General features: G+C 46.1%; 1 protein-coding gene across 4 annotated transcripts in view; it reads right to left on the minus strand.

Annotated features, from left to right (window-relative positions):
* The window catches only part of LOC142249959 (P-selectin-like), a 1,135,883-nt gene that overhangs the window by 379,339 nt on the left and 737,964 nt on the right, over positions 1-18,580 (minus strand). For all 4 annotated transcript variants that reach the window (XM_075321989.1, XM_075321986.1, XM_075321988.1 and 1 more), the window contains 2 exons: positions 16,094-16,279; positions 15,458-15,643 (listed from right to left, as the gene is read on the minus strand). In XM_075321989.1, the coding sequence (XP_075178104.1) occupies positions 15,458-15,643; positions 16,094-16,279 (372 nt within the window). The remainder of the gene's footprint in view (positions 1-15,457; positions 15,644-16,093; positions 16,280-18,580) is intronic.

Genomic DNA, 18,580 nt, shown 5'->3' on the forward strand with positions numbered 1-18,580 from the left:
AGCAGAGAGGGGATACACTCTGCCCCTAGGGGGCTCGGAGCCTGGCTTCAGGTCTATTCGGCAATCGTATGGCCGGTGGGGAGGAAGGGTATCTGCGGCCCTCTTGGAGAAGACATCCCTGTAGGCCTCATAAGGTGTCGGTAAACCTGGCTCCCCTGTATTCCCTGAGGACCCAACCGACCTAATGGTAGCGGGTGGTTCGGTAGTCACGAGGTGCTCCCTACAGGTTCCTGCCCATGATGAGATCTCCCCTGTTGCCCAGTTGAGTATAGGAGCATGCTGTCTCAACCAGGGGAGGCCCAGTAGGATCTCATCCGTCCCCCCTGGAAGCACCAGGAAGACACCTGCTCATGGTGTCCTGGTGGTACTTCCATCCTGAGAGGGATGGTGATCTGGGTGATGGGATCGACTAGTAGAGACCCGTTGACTACCCGAACCCTGAGTGGCTTGGGCAAGAGAACCAGGGGAACTGAGTATCGGGTTGCCAGGGAGGTCGAAATGAAATTGCCATCAGCGCCTGAGTCCAGGCAGGCCAGAGCAGAGAAGAGAGTAGTGCCAAACTGCAACTGGGCGCTGATAGTCAACCTAGAGGGAGAAGCAGCGTCTAGTAACCCCCCTCTGATGGAAACTAGACGCTGTCTTTTCCCGACGGTTTGGGACATCGGGTAGCTATGTGTCCCCTCTGCCCACAGGAAAATCTTAATTACTCACCGGTAATGGGATTTTCAATAGCCCATGACAGCACCACATGAGAGATAGGTTCCGCCCACATCAGGACAGGAAACCCACTGATAAAAAGGCGGTACCTCTCCTCCACATCAGTAGGTTTTCAGAGCCAGAGAGGACCAACAAAACACAACAAACAGATTAATCATACCACCACCCAAGGAAAAACACCCATAACTAACACTCCCCGAAGGGTGCCCACAACCAGTGAAAAGGGGGGGAACTAAGGGTGCTGTCATGGGCTATTGAAAATCCCATTACCGGTGAGTAATTAAGATTTTTCCCTGCCGCCCATGACAGCACCACATGAGAGATTTATATAGACCATCCACCTTAGGGAGGGACCACCGCCTGCAAGACCCGTCTCCCAAAGGAAAGGTCAGTTGTGGAGGACAAGTCCAGCCTATAGTGCCGAAAGAAAGTCCCAGGAGACGACCAAGTAGCCGCCCGACAGATCTGGTCAATAGAGGCATCCGCCCTCTCTGCCCAAGACGTAGACACTGCTCTAGTGGAGTGCGCCCTTATGCCCGGAGGAGGAGTGACGTCTTTAGCCGAGTACGCCAAACCGATGGCATCCCTGACCCATCTGGCCAAGGTAGCCTTAGAAGCCCCATGCCCCCTGGACTGCCCCTGAAAAGTGACAAACAGGACCTGAGACTTCCTCCATTCCCTAGTCCTATCTAGGTACGTGATAAAGGCCCTCCGGACATCCAACGTGTGTAACCTAGCCTCCTTCTCGTTCCGAGGGGGGTCACAGAGGGAAGGGAGCACGATCTCTTGGGACCGATGAAAAGGTGTAGAAAACTTGGGCAAGTAGAAGGGATCAGTCCGCAACACTACCCTATCATCCAGAATCTGGGTATAAGGGTGAACCACAGACAAGGCTTGGAGATCCCCCACCCGCCTGGCCGAGGTGAGTGCGACGAGGAGAAAAACCTTAAAGGACAGCAGTTTGAGAGGGACTTCCCCTAAGGGCTCAAACGGCGGCCCTGTGAGGGCATCCAACACTAAATTAAGGTCCCATGGGGGAACCCGGGGAGCCTGAACAGGTACAGACCTGGACTTAGATTTAATGAACTGGCAAATCCATTCATTCTGTGCCAGACTACAATGAAACAGTGCCCCTAAGGCCGATACCTGCACCTTGAGCGTACTGGTGGAGAGCCCCAATTCCAACCCCCTCTGGAGGAATTCTAGAATAGCCGAGATAGGAGGGGGGCCCTCCGCCCGAGCCCCCGACTGAAGGAGAAAGCGCTTCCAGACCCTACCGTAAATGGCCGTGGTGACAACTTTCCTACTGTGAAGAAGAGTATCGATCAAGCAAGAGGAAAACCCCCGTCGAGCTAGCAGCCGCCGCTCAAACGCCAAGCCGTCAAATGGAGAGCCGGGTCGGGGGGGTGACGGACTGGGCCCTGGGACAGGAGATGAGGGGCGTCCGGGAGAACCCAAGGATCCACCAGAGACAGTGTCCGCAGCCAGTAAAACCATGCCCGTTTCGGCCAGAGCGTCCTGCTTCACTCCAGCGTGCTGCACAGCAGGGACAAGCCTTCCAGCGGCCGCCGTGAGTGCGCACATCCCTGGAGCGACGCCGGGCCGAGCTCCCGCTCCAGGCCCACGCCTCACCGCCGCAGAGGTCTGAGACCGAGGGGGGGTGCAGCCAGGCCCGAGCACCGGCTTCAGGTAAATACCAGGCTTCCACACCGGGTCGGACCTGGGACAGCAATGGGTTGTCCATACCAGGACAGGAAACCAAACTGATGTGGAGGAGAGGTACCGCCTTTTTATCAGTGGGTTTCCTGTCCTGATGTGGGCGGAACCTATCTCTCATGTGGTGCTGTCATGGGCGGCAGGGAAAAAGCAGATGACACCAGACCGAGAACCTGGGGTAGAGGAGACCGCTTTGGACACCTCCATTGACTCCACGGAGTCGCCTACAGAGCTGGCTGGGAGACCTGTCTGGTGGAATACGGGAGCCAGACGCTTTTTAGGCCGTGAGGACGTGGGTGCTGAAGAGACCTCGAGCCTCCGCTCCGCCTGGCGGATGTCTATGCGAGAGGCAACCACAATCAAGGACTCTAAAGTAGCAGGCACCTCACGCGTGGCCAGTGCGTCTTTGACGAACCCTGCCAGGCCCTCCCAGAACACAGGGACAAGGACCTTATCGGGCCAGTCCAGCTCTGCGGCAAGTGTCCTAAAGTGTATGGCAAAGTCCCCGACTGAAGCGGACCCTTGCCGAAGTCGTAGGAGGCACAGCGCGGAGTCGTGGGTGACTTGAGGCCCGAGGAACACCATTCTCATGGCCCCAAGATAAGATGCTAAGTTATTCACCACCCGATCTCCGCGCTCCCACAACGGCGTGGACCACTTCAGCGCTCTCCCTGTGAGCAGGGACTGGACGAAGGCTACCTTCGCCTTCTCGGTAGCGTAAAGAGTCGCGGACAGCTCTAAGTAGGTGGTAACTTGGTTTATAAACCCACGGCACTCGGAGCTGTCCCCGCTAAAGCGCTCTGGAAGCGCAAGGCGAGGAGACCTTCCGCCCAATAGCACAGCCTGGGTAGCCGCCTGGGTGGCGACTGTCGTCAGAGCAGTCTTGTCGGAGGAAGACTGCTCCACTGCTGCCAAACGTGATTCCAACTGCTGCACATAACGCAGCAACTGCTGCTGCTCTTCAGCCATATCCAGACCTTTGGCGCAACCGTAATGTTACGAGGGGGACCCGGGGAAGCGTGCCAAGATGGGGAATGGACAGCTTCCGCCGGTCAAGGTCCACTGTGCGGTGTAAGGGACCGCTGCTATGGTGGGTGAAGAGTGAGCGGGTTGCTGCTAGCGATCGTCTGGAATGTCACAGACGATCTATGTACACCGGTCTGCCCTAACCCGTGTGGGTTGTATGGCAAGGATCACACGGCTCGGTGTACCTGTTGCACGGGGAAGCACAGAGGTGCCCACGCACGTGTGCCAGTGGAAGTCACGAGAATATGGCACGAGGGTAGCACAGAGGTGCCCACGCACGTGTGCTTTCAATAACCAGGTGAGTCCAGTGGAGACTCGAGGAGCTCACCTGGGACAGGAACACGGCCTGTAGAAGGAGCTACTGCCGGAGCAGCAAGGCAGGGACACGGCCTGCAAACCAGGTGCTGCCTAAGCAGCAAGGGCCAAGCCCACAGAAGAAGATAATGCCTGAGCAGTGGCGTGGCAGCACGCTGCCAGACATCCAAACATAGAAGGACGGTCGCGCGCCGCCATGATGGCAGGAGGAGCTTTTAAGGAGGTGTAGCTCCAGCCAAGGGCGGGCGCGAGGCGGAGATGACGGACTTGACCCAATCAGGATCCACGACATCCCAGCCTGGCCAGTCAGGATTCACCACGTCACCAGCCTTGTCATCAAGCCGTGTGACGTCAGTGGGCGAATCAGGATCCACCAAGCATAGCAGATGCTCACCCTCCTGCCTCTGGGAAATAGAGGCGGGATCCTCGGTCTCACAATGTGTAGAGATAACGGGAGTCTCACTGCTTCCCTGAGCAGCAAATCTCTGCACATTGCGCAACCTCACAGACCTTCGAGGCTGCTGAGCAGGAGGAGCTGTGGCAGGCAAGGAATGGGAGACCGCCTCATTTCTTGCAACAGGAGTACCACTAGGTGTCACCCTTGTGCTGCCTCTCTGAGGAGGTTTCTCCTGCACTCTGCGCAGTCTGGCAGACCTTCGGCGCTGCGGAGCAGGAGCGCTCGTGGCAGGCAAGGAGACTGTCTCATTCCTTGCCACAGGAGAGCCACGAGGTGTAACAGTTATCCATGGGAGAATGCAGCTGCCTGTGCCCACCATCCGAGTTCAGACCACTGCGGACTTTAGCTGTATTCTAACTGTAGAGAACACTCTCGTCTCTGCAGTAAACAATTGAAATGCTGCATCTCGGGAAGGCACACCACAAGGCAGTTTATGCTACAGAGAAAAGAAGCACAGTGGGCAGAAGATTTCTAAAAATCCTTCCACTGCACAATGCAGCGTTCTGGACCCAGCCAAAACACTCTGCATCCAAAACACTGCAAACACTGATCGTGGACACATACTGTAGCCTAAAAAGCTAGGATGGATGGAAAGATAGACAGACAGACAGAGGTAAAACACATATATAATGTACCACCCCCTACATATTCTAAGCTGGCACCCTTTAGTGACTTTAATGAGGCACTAATGGGTGTTTACATTTGTATTTGGCCAAAAAAATAAATAATTAAAAAAAACGATGTGGGGTCCCCTCCATTTTTGACACCCTGCTACAGTAAAGCAGATAGCTGCAGCCTGCCTACCCCAGCTATCAACCTCACCTTGGCTGGTGATCCAATTTGGAGGTCACACCACACTGTTTTCTCTAATTATTTATAAATAAATAATTAAAAAAAAGTTGGATTACCAGCCAAGGTCAAGTGGACAGCTGGGGTCTGGTATTCTCAGCGTGGGAAGGTCCATGGTTATTTGGCCCTTCCCAGCCTAAAAATAGCAGGCTGCAGCCACCCCAAAAGTGGCACATCTATTAGCTATGCCAATCCTGGCACTTCACACCGGTGTTGTGAATGTTAGTTATGTTTTGGCTGCTGGGAGGCTCCCTCTGGTGGCCAGGAATGGTTTGGACTTGGACCAGGTGTGTGGTCCAATAGTCGTTTCCTTTGCTAACTCTCTGCTTATTTAAATCCGGGTCTGATAGCAGGCTATGCCGGATGTCAGTTGTTCTTTGTATCATCAGCCTGCTTCATTCTGCTCCACACCACATCTATTCCAGATAAGTGCTTTGCTCTTTATTTATTGTTTGGTTCTTTTGCTCTTATCTGGGCTTGTCATTTGCTGTGGTTGTTTTCAGTTTATTTGCATGCAGGGATTTTCCCCCTCAGTTGCTTGGCTGGGGAACTCCCTGCAGTTCTGTTTGGAGTATACAGTAGCTCCTTTAAGTCCATGTGTTTGTGGCATGTTGAATTTGTTATGATTCTTGTTTTCTGTTCATTGGTATGACAAGTGCACCTGGTATAGGACGGAGTTCAGATCGTGCGATCTGAGGGCCTTTTTGTACTATCAGGAATTTGGAATTTTGAAGGGTTTTGCTCTGGCTACCATCAGCCCCTTTCCTGTCCTTTCCTAGTTTAGTCAGTGGGGGCCTCACCTTTTGTTAATCCTGTCATCTATCTGTGTATTGTGTTTTTCCTATATCACCGCAGTCTTTGAATGTGGGGGGCTTGCTATTCTTGTCTATTTTCTGAGGCAGAGAGTTATTCATCTTTCCTTCCTTTAGGATAGTTAGTTCTCCGGCTGGGCTCACGGTGCACAGGATGTTAGTTCACCCCTCGGCTACTTCTAGTGTTGATGGTGAGTAAGGGGATGGCGGCCAGATTAGTTGCCAATGCTCTTGTCACCTTTTACCAATGATTTGTGGTGGTCTTCCATGTTTCTGGATCATAACACACCAGCTCATCTCTTGCCCTGGTGCTGTGGCAAATGGGGTAATATATGGCGTTGATACCCGCTGTCTAATCTCACCTGGCATAAAGCCCAGAGGTCAGTGATGTTACGGCGTCTATCAGATACCTGACATTATGAACACAGTCAGTAATAAAAAAATAAAGATGACAAAAAATTTATTTGAATAAACACTCCCCAACACGTTCCCCCTTAAACCAATTTATTGAAAAAAAAAAAAAATCTGGTCCGCCATAATCCATTTTGTCGGTCCCACAACAACTCTGGACCTGCCAGAATATGGAGGTACGCTCAAGAAATGCATTCACCATTTTCTGGAAGAGCAGGCACTCCATGTGAGGAATGTGACTGCAGTGACCTGAGAATACTGTACTTTCGCTCCCACACTCCCCGGGCACACAGCAAGGTAGTGTGAGCTGCAGTAAACTCAGTATTACTGCCTGCATAGTCAACTGAGAGCCACTCTGCGCATGCGGCCAACATTTCTTCTAACGACAAAGAAAAAGGAGGGATTGCAGTGGATCGATACTGTAAGAGAGGTACCGAAGGGACCGGTGATGACCTCGGAAGGACTTATCTGCTCCATCTGACATGTCAGATAAGTTAAAAATCCGGGAAGGAGGACAGGTGCACCCGGCGCACAACACGTGCGGTGGCCATGTTAAGACATTTTGAGGGGGAGGTGGACCGAGGGTGGGGAACACTTTGTCACACTGGGGGACTAATGTAGGACATTTATCTCCCATCTGACATGTTTGATCATGCCAGGTGGAAGATAAATTATTTTTTACCGGCGCTTCCATTTTCTGAAACGTGATCATGATTCTCCGATGTATACCGGTGATCACATTAACGGGGACTGGAAAAAATGGCCCGAATTGTGATCTCCAGGGTCTCAGCTATCCCCGGTAGCTGAAACCCCAGAGATTTTTTAACGTTGGGGGCGTTTTTTACTTTTTACTTGCTGCCGTTTTAAAATGGCGAATTAGAATAAGTACCCTTTTATGCCGCTGTTTTAATCCGTAAGGCTGTCGTAAAGAGGTTAATGTAGACTACGTATATAGTGGACTATTTATAATAACCCTTGGGCTTATGTTAGATGATTTTTTTTGTATACAACCCCTGGCAAAAATTATGGAATCACCTGGCTTTCAGGATGTTCATTCAGATGTTTACTTTTGTTTAAAAAAAAGCAGATCACAGACATGGCACAAAACTAAAGTAATTTCAAATGGCAACTTTCTGGCTTTAAGAAAGACTAAAAAAAATCATGAAAACATAATGTGCTAGCCAGTAACGGTTACTTTTCAAGACTAAACACGGGGAAAAAAATGTCGAATCACTCAATTATGAGGAAATAATTATGAAATCATTAAAAACAAACAAACAAAAGAACACTCCAATACATCACTAGTATTTTGTTGCACCACCTCTGGATTTTATAACAGCTTGCAGTCTCTGAGGCATGGACTTAATGAATGACAAACAATACTCATCATCAATCTGGCCCCAACTTTCTCTGATTGCTGTGGAACGATCAGCTTTACAGGTTGACCTTACGTGTCTTCTTTCAAGGAATGTTTTCACAGTTTTTGCTATATGACAGGATGCATTATCATCTTGATAAATGATTTCATCATCCCCAAACATCCTTTCTATTGATGGGATACGAAAAGTGTCAAAAATTTCAATGTAAACTTGGGCATTTATTGAAGATGTAATGACAGCCATCTCCCCAGTGCCTTTACCTGACATGCAGCCCCATATCATCAATGACTGTGCAAATTTACATGTTCTCTTCATGCAGTCATCTTTTTATTGTTTAGCGTTTCTGTACGGTTTCTTACAATTCGATCAAAGACATTGATTCCAGTTTCCTCCCATTCGTTCCTCATTTGTTTTGTTGCGCATTTCCTGTTTTGGAGACATACTGCTTTAAGTTTTCTGTCCTGATGCTTTGATGTCTTCCTTGGTCTACCAGTATGTTTGCCTTTAACAACCTTCCCATGTTGTTTCTATTTGGTCCAGATTTTAGACACAGCTGACTGTGAACAACCAACTTCTTTTGCAACATTGCGTGATGATTTCCCCTCTTTTAAGAGTTTGATAATCCTCTCCTTTGTTTCAATTGACATCTCTCGTGTTGGAGCCATGGTTCATGTCAGTCCACTTGGTGCAACAGCTCTCCAAGGTGTGATCACTCCTTTTTAGATCAGACTAACGAGAAGATCTTATTTGATGCAGATGTTAGTTTTGGGAATGAAAATTTACAGGGCGATACCATATTTTTTCCTCATAATTGAGTGATTCCATATTTTTTCCCCGTTTGGTTTTGAAAAGTAACCGTTACTGCCCAGCACATTATGTTTCTAAAAGCCAAAAAGTTGCCATTTGAAATGACTTTAGTTTTGTGCCATGTCTGTGATCTGCTTTTTTTAAACAAAAGTAAACAACTGAATGAACATCCTCAGAGCCAGGTGATTCCATAATTTTTGCCAGGGGTTGTATATATTTCTTTATCTTGTTTGGATGGTCTATGAGGTTTGACATACCTGTATGAACTTTGCCTGCTGATCTATCCTAAGTGATGATATTGAAGACACTTTGTTTGAATGCCTATGAGCTTTCCTGGAGAAAATTTGGCTGCTGATTTATTATCTCATGTTATTGAAGATTGTGCCCAATGTTTTATCCATGGCTTCGAATGAATACCAGGTGGGTTTATCCACTATTATAAACTATTTATGGAGTTTTTGGTTATTATATATGTGAGGTTTGTGGATTTTTGGATTTACTGAATTAAAAGCAGTTTTTATATTTCCCCACTTGTACTGCATTTATATTTATCTGTATTTTTCTGTGTGTTTATTATTGTTAGGAATATATAATGAGGATATATGTTGTGGACATACACAGAAAAATGCATTTATGTTTACATATACGTTTTTGTAAAAAGGTTTTGTTTTATATGGATATTTTTTTTGGGGGGGGAGGGGTTTCCATTATTCAATGAATCCAACTACTGTTTGTTCATCTCAACTATATTCCCTGGTGATGTCATAATTAATGTTGGTTGTGAGAGTTATCTCAACTTTTGTGTATTTGCTAATTAAGCATTTAATATTTAATGCCTTCTAACATGTAGAGATGTAAGGATTAAGAGTGTTTTTCAGCTTTCAGCTCGAAACGTGTAGACCTCTGTCTATACTACTGTTTTAAAGTTTTTTTCTTTTTTATGGATTTGGAATGAAGTTTGTTTTTTTTCTGTGGATGCTGCTAAGACTTTCTTCTTTTTATCAGTAACTAACAATAGTAAAAATGTGATTTACTGTATAATTTTGAGCAGGCTATGAAAACTGACAAGACCTTTTTACCTAGTTCACTACTAAATTGACAGCAGACAGTACTAACAATACCTTGAGGCTTGACAAAGAACGCAGGTAGCATTCGAAATGCGTTGCCACACATGGGCTTCCTGTTTGGTCCATTGTATTGATGAACATATTTTTTTACGTCCTTCAAAATAAAGTTTTTACAAGATTTTACAAAATTCTGGAAGCTGGATTATTTTCTCTTTTTATTAGTACTAACAATACCTAGAATTGTGATTGATTGGCTAATTGGGGCAGGCTGTAATAAGTAGCAATAGCTATTTAGATCGCTCACTGGAAACTCTTTACCAGGCACTGACAAGTACATATCCCTATTTCTATCATTAAATATCGATTTGTGGCACACACCTTCCCTACACTGCACTTCCCTATTCTACACTATCACTCTCCTATCTATCACAACTACCTATCATTAAACCCCTAGCAAAGCTAATTGTTTAGCAGCCCCGGTGGTTGCACCTTCCCTAACGCTTCACATTAAAAAAATGGCGCAGACGCTGAATGTCCACAATTTATATGCAGACGGATATATAACTTAGGTAGTCAATCACACAAGCCCTTGTGTGTGAACCTTGTGGATGTTTGCTGTGCCGTGAATGGCTGCAGGAACATCCACAAATAAAGTTAAGAAAAAAAAAATGGCAACATGCACATCTGGCTTCTCCCGAGTCCTCACCCCCTCCAATCATTAAACCCCATTCATCATACAGAACCATACTCCTATATACCAGCATAACATGTTATTAAAAAAATTATAAAACGCAATCAGGGATCAAACAAGACCAACTTTTGGGGAAAGGGCCAGGGGTTACCGAGCCCAAAGGAACAAGCTAAGGCTTGTGCCGAATTTGAAATTGGCTAACTTTTATTGAACAGGTTTGCTCATCTCTAACAGTGATCATACTAGGGGCATAATGATCGCAGTTGCAGAGGGTGCAACTGCTTCAGATAGATTTGTGTCCGAAGATGCATACTTAGCTGAAATGTATTACAGCACTGAGACATGCCATGTCTGTACTGCAATACATGCCGCCAGTTAATCAGAAGTGAGCAGCTGGCATCAGCAGGGCCTCTGCAGGCAGCGCGTAGCAGTTACGTCATGAGTTGCCCATAGCAGGCATGCCTGTCAGCTACCAACCACTGCACAAGCTATAGAAGAAGACACTTCATGACGTGGGAGCGAGGGAATGTGAGAATAACCTTTATTTCTGTATTAGAGAATAGGGGCCCAGGATAGGGAACATTATTAGTAGAGGGGGTCTGGATGAGGCCATTGTACCATGATGGGGGACAACATATCATGAAGGGGTTCCAGAATGGTGGACAATATAACAGAATTGGGGATATTATTACTGGAAAGGGCACAAGATGAGGGACACACTGTATATTCTTGGAAGGGACCTGTGATGGGGACATTACACCAGGATGGGGGACATTGTTCCTGGAAAGGGCCAAGGATAAAAGACATTATAGCAGGAAGGTGCCCAGAATCAGTGACCTTATACCATAATGGAAAATATTCTGACTTGAAGGAGCACATGATTTTAGACATTATTACCAGAAGTTTCCCCGGATGGAGAACATTATACCAAGAAGGGGCCCAGAATTTTTTACATTAGTATAGGATGGAGGACACTATTGCATTATCGGGGTGTTGGCAACATGTAGAGTCCCTGACAGAAGTTCTGTCGCTTATCCATGTTATGTAAATAAAAGCTTATAACCTGACTTTAAATTTATCCATTGGCTTCATAAATTACTGTTTTGAAAGCTGAAACCTCCCAAATTTGGTTTAGGTTATGAAAATAAAGTTGCTGCAAAGCTGAAATATTGATCATTTAATGAACACAGAAAGGTCAGATTTTGACAAGACAAAAGTTTTGTCGCCCACAGAAAGTAATGTGAAATTCAAACAAATAATTAACGTCCAATATAAAGATATGTTGCATAGCATTGGTGAATGAAGTTGTGGTACTATTGGGGCCATATTTAATATTTTGTGTGACTTCATTGAGCATGAAGGACTGCATCCATGCGGTTCAACAATGATTCATACAATTTATTGATTATTCATCAGGAATAGCAAAGAATGCAGTCTTAGATGCCTCCCGGATTCATCTAGATTCTTTGGTTTTGTCTTCCAAGCTTCCTCTTTCATCCTACCCCAAACATGCTCAATGATGTTCATATCTTGTGACTGGGCTGGCCAGTCCTTGAACACCTTGATCTTGCACCCTTCGGGACCGGCGCTAGTCAGGGTGCAGAGCACTTGGTTAGGGGAACCTTCATGGACTCTAACAAATCTGCAGGGAAGGGGGATTTCATGTCCCATTGCCCACCACCAAAAATCCCGGGACACATCATCTGATAGAGACAAGAGCCATGGCCATTGTCGGGTCCATAACAAGTTTTGAGCTACCTGCGTACGGGACGGCTACTAAAGCCAAGAACACTGGGGTCCCCAAGTAGCTTCACGCCATGGGGATCCACACTATAAGGAGGAAGGTCTCACATGCTTCACAATACCGGTGGTGACCTCTGCTTCATCCGGGATCGGCTGAGGCCCGTCACCACCGTCCTCCCCGGAGCTCGCTCCACCTGGGGGGAGCTGGACTATCTGAGCTGCGGTAACATCAGCCCCGGAGGAGAGCGACATCTCACAGCGACAGCTAATCCCTGGCCACGTACCACGGGCGGCACTGCAAAGCAACCCCCCCACCCACCCTTTTGACTCTCTCTTTTCCTGTAGCTGACGGGGCCATGGAGCTGAGTCAGGCCATTCGCAGCAAGCCCACAAAACCACTGGCCCGGTGACGATTTATGCCTTGCAGGTCCTGTGGGGTGCTACAATATCATTTCTTGGAGAGCTCATGTATTCATTAGTCTATGATGCTATTCACATGTCTGTGATTTTTTTACAGACCGTGTTTCTACCAAAAAAGCAAGATGATATAATCGTTAATGATCTGAATCATGGATCAAAATCACTCATACGAGTATATAGGCAATATAGAATAAGGTCTCTAGCACTCCAAAAGGTTAAAAACTATGTATTGAAATCCGTTTAAAAAAGTCCAAACATCATGATCACAGTGGGGGGTGACACATCAAAGGAAATCCGACATGTTTCGGCTAATAGCACCTTAAGGTGGCTTTACACGCTACGACATCGCTAAAGCGATGTCGTTGCGGTCACGGATTTTGTGGCACACATCCGGACGCTTTAGCGATGTCATTGTGTTTGACACCTATTAGCGATTTTGAATCGTTGCAAAAACGTTCATAGTCGCTAATTGGTGACATCCCCCTAATCTCAATTATCGTTGCTGCTGCAGTAACGATGTTGTTCCTCGTTTCTGCGGCTGCACACATCGCTATATGTGACACCGCAGAAACGAGGAACCTCTCCTTACCTGCGTTCCGCCAGCAATGAGGAAGGAATGAGGTGGGCGGGATGTTAGTCCCGCTCATCTCCGCGCCTCCGCTTTGATTGGGCGGCCGCTTAGTGACGGCGCTGTGATGTCGCGGTGATGCCGAACGCACCTCCCCCTTGAGAGAGCGATTGTTTGGCAGTCACAGCGACGTAGCAGAGCAGGTATGTGCGTGTGACGCTGCCGTAGCGATAATGTTCGCTACGGCAGCGATCACCACATATCGTTACAACAACGGGATGGGGTGCTATCGCACTCAACATCGCTAGTAATTGCTAGCGATGTCGTAGCGTGTAAAGCGGCCCTTACTCCAGTGTCGGATTTCCTTTAATGTGTCACCCCCCACTGTGAGCATGATTTTTGGACTTTTTTAAACGGATTTCAATAAATAGTTTTTAACTTTTTGGAGTGCTACAGACCTTATTCTATATTGCCTGTAGGTATTCTGCTTGAAGCTAGGACAGCTCCGTGCACCAGGATCAATCCTGACTTTGGACTATTGAAAGGATGAGCTGAGTCTATTTTCCTATTTGTTATACAAGCATATAGGTTTGTGAAAATTTTAAAAAGCACGAGTGGTATCAGTGTATCAGTGCACGAGTGGTATTTGTGTGCTATCCATGATAAACTTTACAGAAGATAAAAGAGCTTTTGTAATTTGTTATATTTCTATAAGTAAAAATCACTAAAACACGATTGGTAAAATCTGATACACTGACCAAACACTGATGAACATTGGATAAAAACACTGAAGACACTCTGACCATTTCTTGTGTACATGAAAATCATTGGTGTCTGAATGAGGCCTTACAACTTTGTAAGAAGACATTTATTATATACCAATTTCAGATACTTAAAGTAGATATTACTGCAACAACCAAAGTCTTCACTACTTTATATAAAACCATATAATTTTATTAAATTCAAATCCACATACATAAACAAAAATCAATATAAAAACAGGAAGGAGAGAGGAAAGATAATTAACCCTATCCTTTCCCTTCCTACAATACGGGGGTCGGCGTCCTAATTATGAAGACGCCCCCATTCCACGTCGACTGACCCTGGATGATGCCCTCCCTATCAACACATGGGTGCATTCCCTATCAAGGATGAAACAACCCCCCAAAGCGGTAACACAACAGTGAGGAAGAAGTGCTCAGTCCACAGTGACTAATTTGTCTGTATCACCACTAAAGACATGTAGGGATTTGGGGCCTAGGGGTCGTCAAGTATAGATAAGTCCTTATATGCACTTGAGGGAGTAAATACTTCCAGGTGATACGGCCACCGGCCAATGGTAGTATGGTAATTTGTGCATCCTCTAGTATTCAAAGAAAGGGTCCATTTGGCCCATGAACCTGATTACTGTCCCAAAATGGGGCAAGGGCTGACAAATAGAGTCCACAGCAACCGGTATCTTGTACGTTCCGTGTGAAGAGTTGCAGGTCTGGCGTCGACATGGGCCAAATGGACCCTTTCTTTGAATACTAGAGGCTGCACAAATTACCATATTACCATTGGCCGGTGACCGTATCACCTGGAAGTATTTACTCCCTCAAGTGCATATAAGGTCATTGCTGGCGAAACAGTCTCTGTGGCGATATGTATAGCTACACTCGATAGCTATAACTGTGAATGATATAAGCATTAATTTGAGTGGAACAAGCATAGATAATTCAAGAGTCCAGTAGTCTTTTGGACATTAATTATAAACGACTGCCACAAGAACCATCATTTTGTGAGGTGATATTTTCATCCTGACACACCTCAGGATAGACCAGCTGTAAGACAGCATTCTATTATCCTATAATTTCCTCAAGTGGCAAAAAGGACTCAACTAGTACGGATTTGTCAAAAAAGAATTTCTTTCAAGAAAAATGTTGAAAAGCCCCTGATAAGCACCTGATTACCAATATCTAAAAGGGCGAAACGCATCGGGCATTCTTGAATAACAAAATCTCATCCTTATATTTGGGCATCTCTTGAATAGCAAAATCTTATAATTGTGTGACCTATCTATCCGTATCTGCTACTGAGCACACAGACTTATCTATACTTGACGACCCCAAAGCCCCAAATCCCTACATGTCTTTAGTGGTGATAAGGACAAATTAGCCACTGTGGACTGAGCACTTCTTCTTCACTGTGGTGTTACCGCTTTGGGGGGTTGTTTCATCCTTGAGAGGGAATGCACCCATGTGTCGATAGGGAGGGCATCATCCAGGGTCAGTCGATGCGGAATGGGGGCGTCTTCATAATTAGGACGCCGACCCCCGTATTGTAGGAAGGGAAAGGATAGGGTTAATTATCTTTCCTCTCTCCTTCCTGTTTTTATATTGATTTTTGTTTATGTACCGTATGTGGATTTGAATTTAATAAAATTATATGGCTTTATATAAAGTAGTGAAGACTTTGGTTGTTGTAAGAAGACATTTACCAATGCATGAAGGTGTAGATTCCGACCATTCTCCTGTTTTCTCGCACAATAACGATGATGTTCCTTGTAATTCAAATCCTTCTTCACAAGTCATGTTACAAATGGATTTGTACCTGTTCTCTCCGTATATGTGAGTACAAAGTATTGTGCCATGCTCTGGGCTCTGCAGGGTCGTACACTGAACAGCTGTGAAGAAAAATAACATTTGGAGACCTTATCCTGTGTCTCTTGGAGGGATCACGTATCCATTCACATGTCTGTGTTTTTTTTTACAGACCGTGTTTCTACCAAAAAAGCAAGATGATATATTCGTTAATGATCTGAATCATGGATCACAATCACCCATACAAGTATATAGGTTTGTGAAAATTACAAAAAGCACGAGTGGTATCAGTGCACAATTTGTGTGATATCCATGATAAACTTTACAGAAGATAAAAGAATTTTTTTAATTTGTTACATTTCAATAAGTAAAAATCACTAAAACACTAATGGTAAAATCTGATACACTGACCAAACACTGATGAACATTGGATAAAAACACTGAAGACACTCTGACCATTTCTTGTGTACATGAAAATCATTGGTGTCTGAATGAGGCCTTACAGTCTTACAACTTTGTTAAAAGACATTTACCAATGCATGAAGGTGTAGATTCCGACCATTCTCCTGTTTTCTCGCACAATAACGATGATGTTCCTTGAAATTCAAATCCTTCTTCACAAGTGATGTTACAAATGGATTTGTACCTGTTCTCTCCGTATATGTGAGTACAAAGTATTGCGCCATGCTCTGAGCTCTGCAGGGCCGTACACTGAACAGCTGTGGAGAAAAATAACATTTGGAATTAACAAAAGATCTTTAATCATCCAAGACAAAATACTGAATGAAAATTTTAAAGCACAATGATAACAATGAAAACAATCTACATATATTCTGGCCTTTGGTCTCATTATTTTTCATTTTTGTGTGTTCATTCTTTCCTCTCTTTTTATAAAGAGGCACAACTTTTCAATTTTTCTGTCGAGATTGTTGCATGAGGACTAGAGATGAGCGAACCGGTCCCGGTTCGGCTCGAGGTCGGCTCGCCGAACGGGGGTCCCGTTCGAGTTCGGTTCGTCGAACGTTCGACGAACCGAACTCGAACGTATAGGCTATAATGGGAGGCAATCACAAACACATAAAAATGCATTATAAATGTACACAAACAGTTAATAAACATTGCCATAACACTTACCGGTCCTCGCGATCCCTTCTGCACTCTGTCTCCTGCCGCTATTCCATCCGATGATCGCTGAATCCTCCCGGTGACCTGCACTGCCAGCAGAGATGCAGGACCTATCGTGACGTCAAAATAGCCATGTGACCAGTCACGTGGCTATTATCTCATTGGCTACAGACTGGTCACATGACTATGACACGTCATGTAGGACCTGCGAGTGCATCTCTCCGGTACACGGTGCACATATGTGTATCGCCGTGTACCGGCGACATGCTCTAGCACACGGTCGACTCCCCGTTCCGTTAGGGACCGGCTGACACAGCCGGTCATTAACGGAGATCACCGTTGCCATAGCAACGCAGTTAGCGGTGACGTCACCGCTAACCGCGGCTCCAAGAGCACCGTTGCTATGGTAACGCGTCTGTCAGCGTTACCGCTGTTACCGCTGACAGCCAGCAGTGATCACTCACGGAGTGAAGGCTGCACGCTGCTTCACGATTGTAGTGACGATTGTACTGAGGATGAGGTTCCCCAGCCCATGATGGGCTGGTGCACCTCATCCTCACTACAATCCTCACTACTACTACACTAGTGAGGATTGTAGTGAGGATGAGATGCCTCAGCCCATGATGGGCTGGTGCACATCATCCTCCTCACTACAATCGTTACTACTACTACACTAGAAAGAAAGAAGACAGAAGAGCAGGATCGTGGAGGGCTGACAGGGGGTAATAAAGATGGAGTCTCTAATGTGTCTGTGTATTTATTTCTATTAAAGTATTTTTTATCTGTGTGGTGTTTTTTTTAACCCTTTATTGGAGATTCTTAATGGCCGGGTCAAACGTGCCTGACATTAAGAATCTCTGGCTTAATACTGGCTAGTAAAACAAAGCCAGTATTAACTCATGATTACCCAACAAGCCACCCGGCTCCAGGGCTGTTGGAAGAGTTGGATACAGCGCCAGATGATGGCGCCTCTATGAGAGCGCCATTTTCTGGGGCGGCAGCGGACTGAAATTCGCAGCAGAGGCGCCCAGAAACCTCGGGCTAACCTGTGCCGCGGATTCCAATCCCCAGCTGCCTAGTTGTACCTGGCTGGACACAAAAATGGGGCGAAGCCCACGTCATTTGTTTTTTAATTATTTCATGAAATAAGTGAAATAATTAAAAAAAAACGGGCTTCCCTATATTTTTGGTTCCCAGCCGGGTACAAATAGGCAACTGGGGGTTGGAGGCAGCCCGTGGCTGCCTGCTGTACCTGGCTAGCATACAAAAATATGGCGAAGCCCACGTCATTTTTTTGGTGGGCAAAAAAATTCTGCATACAGTCCTGGATGGAATATGCTGAGCCTTGTAGTTCTGAAGCTGCTGTCTGCTCTTCTCCATACAGACAGACAGCAGCTGCAGAACTACAAGGCTCAGCATACTCCATCCAGGACTGTACGCAGAAGTTTTTTGCCCCCTGAAAAAATTATGTGGGCTTCGCCATATTTTTGTATGCTAGTCAGGTACAGCAGGCAGGTACGGCTGCCCCAACCCCCAGTTTACCCGGCTGGGAACCAAAAATAAAGGGAAGCACTTTTTTTATTATTTCATGAATTTCATGAAATAATTAGAAAACAAATGACGTAGGCTTCGCCCCATTTTTGTGTCCAGCCAGGTACAACGAGGCAGCTGGGGATTGGAATCCGCAGCACAGGTTGGCCTGAGCTTTCTGGGCCCCACTGCTGCGAATTGCAGTCTGCAGCCGCCTCAGAAAATGGCATTTTCATAGAAGCGCCATCTTCTGGCGCTGTATCCAACTCTTCCAGCACCTGCCTGCTATACCTGGCTAGCATACAAAAATATGGCGAAGCTCACGTCCTTTTTTTGTAGTTTTTTGGAAAAAAAAAATAAAAAAT

Source organism: Anomaloglossus baeobatrachus, chromosome 8 (genome assembly GCF_048569485.1).
Source record: "Anomaloglossus baeobatrachus isolate aAnoBae1 chromosome 8, aAnoBae1.hap1, whole genome shotgun sequence".
Taxonomy (NCBI): Eukaryota; Metazoa; Chordata; class Amphibia; order Anura; family Aromobatidae; genus Anomaloglossus; species Anomaloglossus baeobatrachus.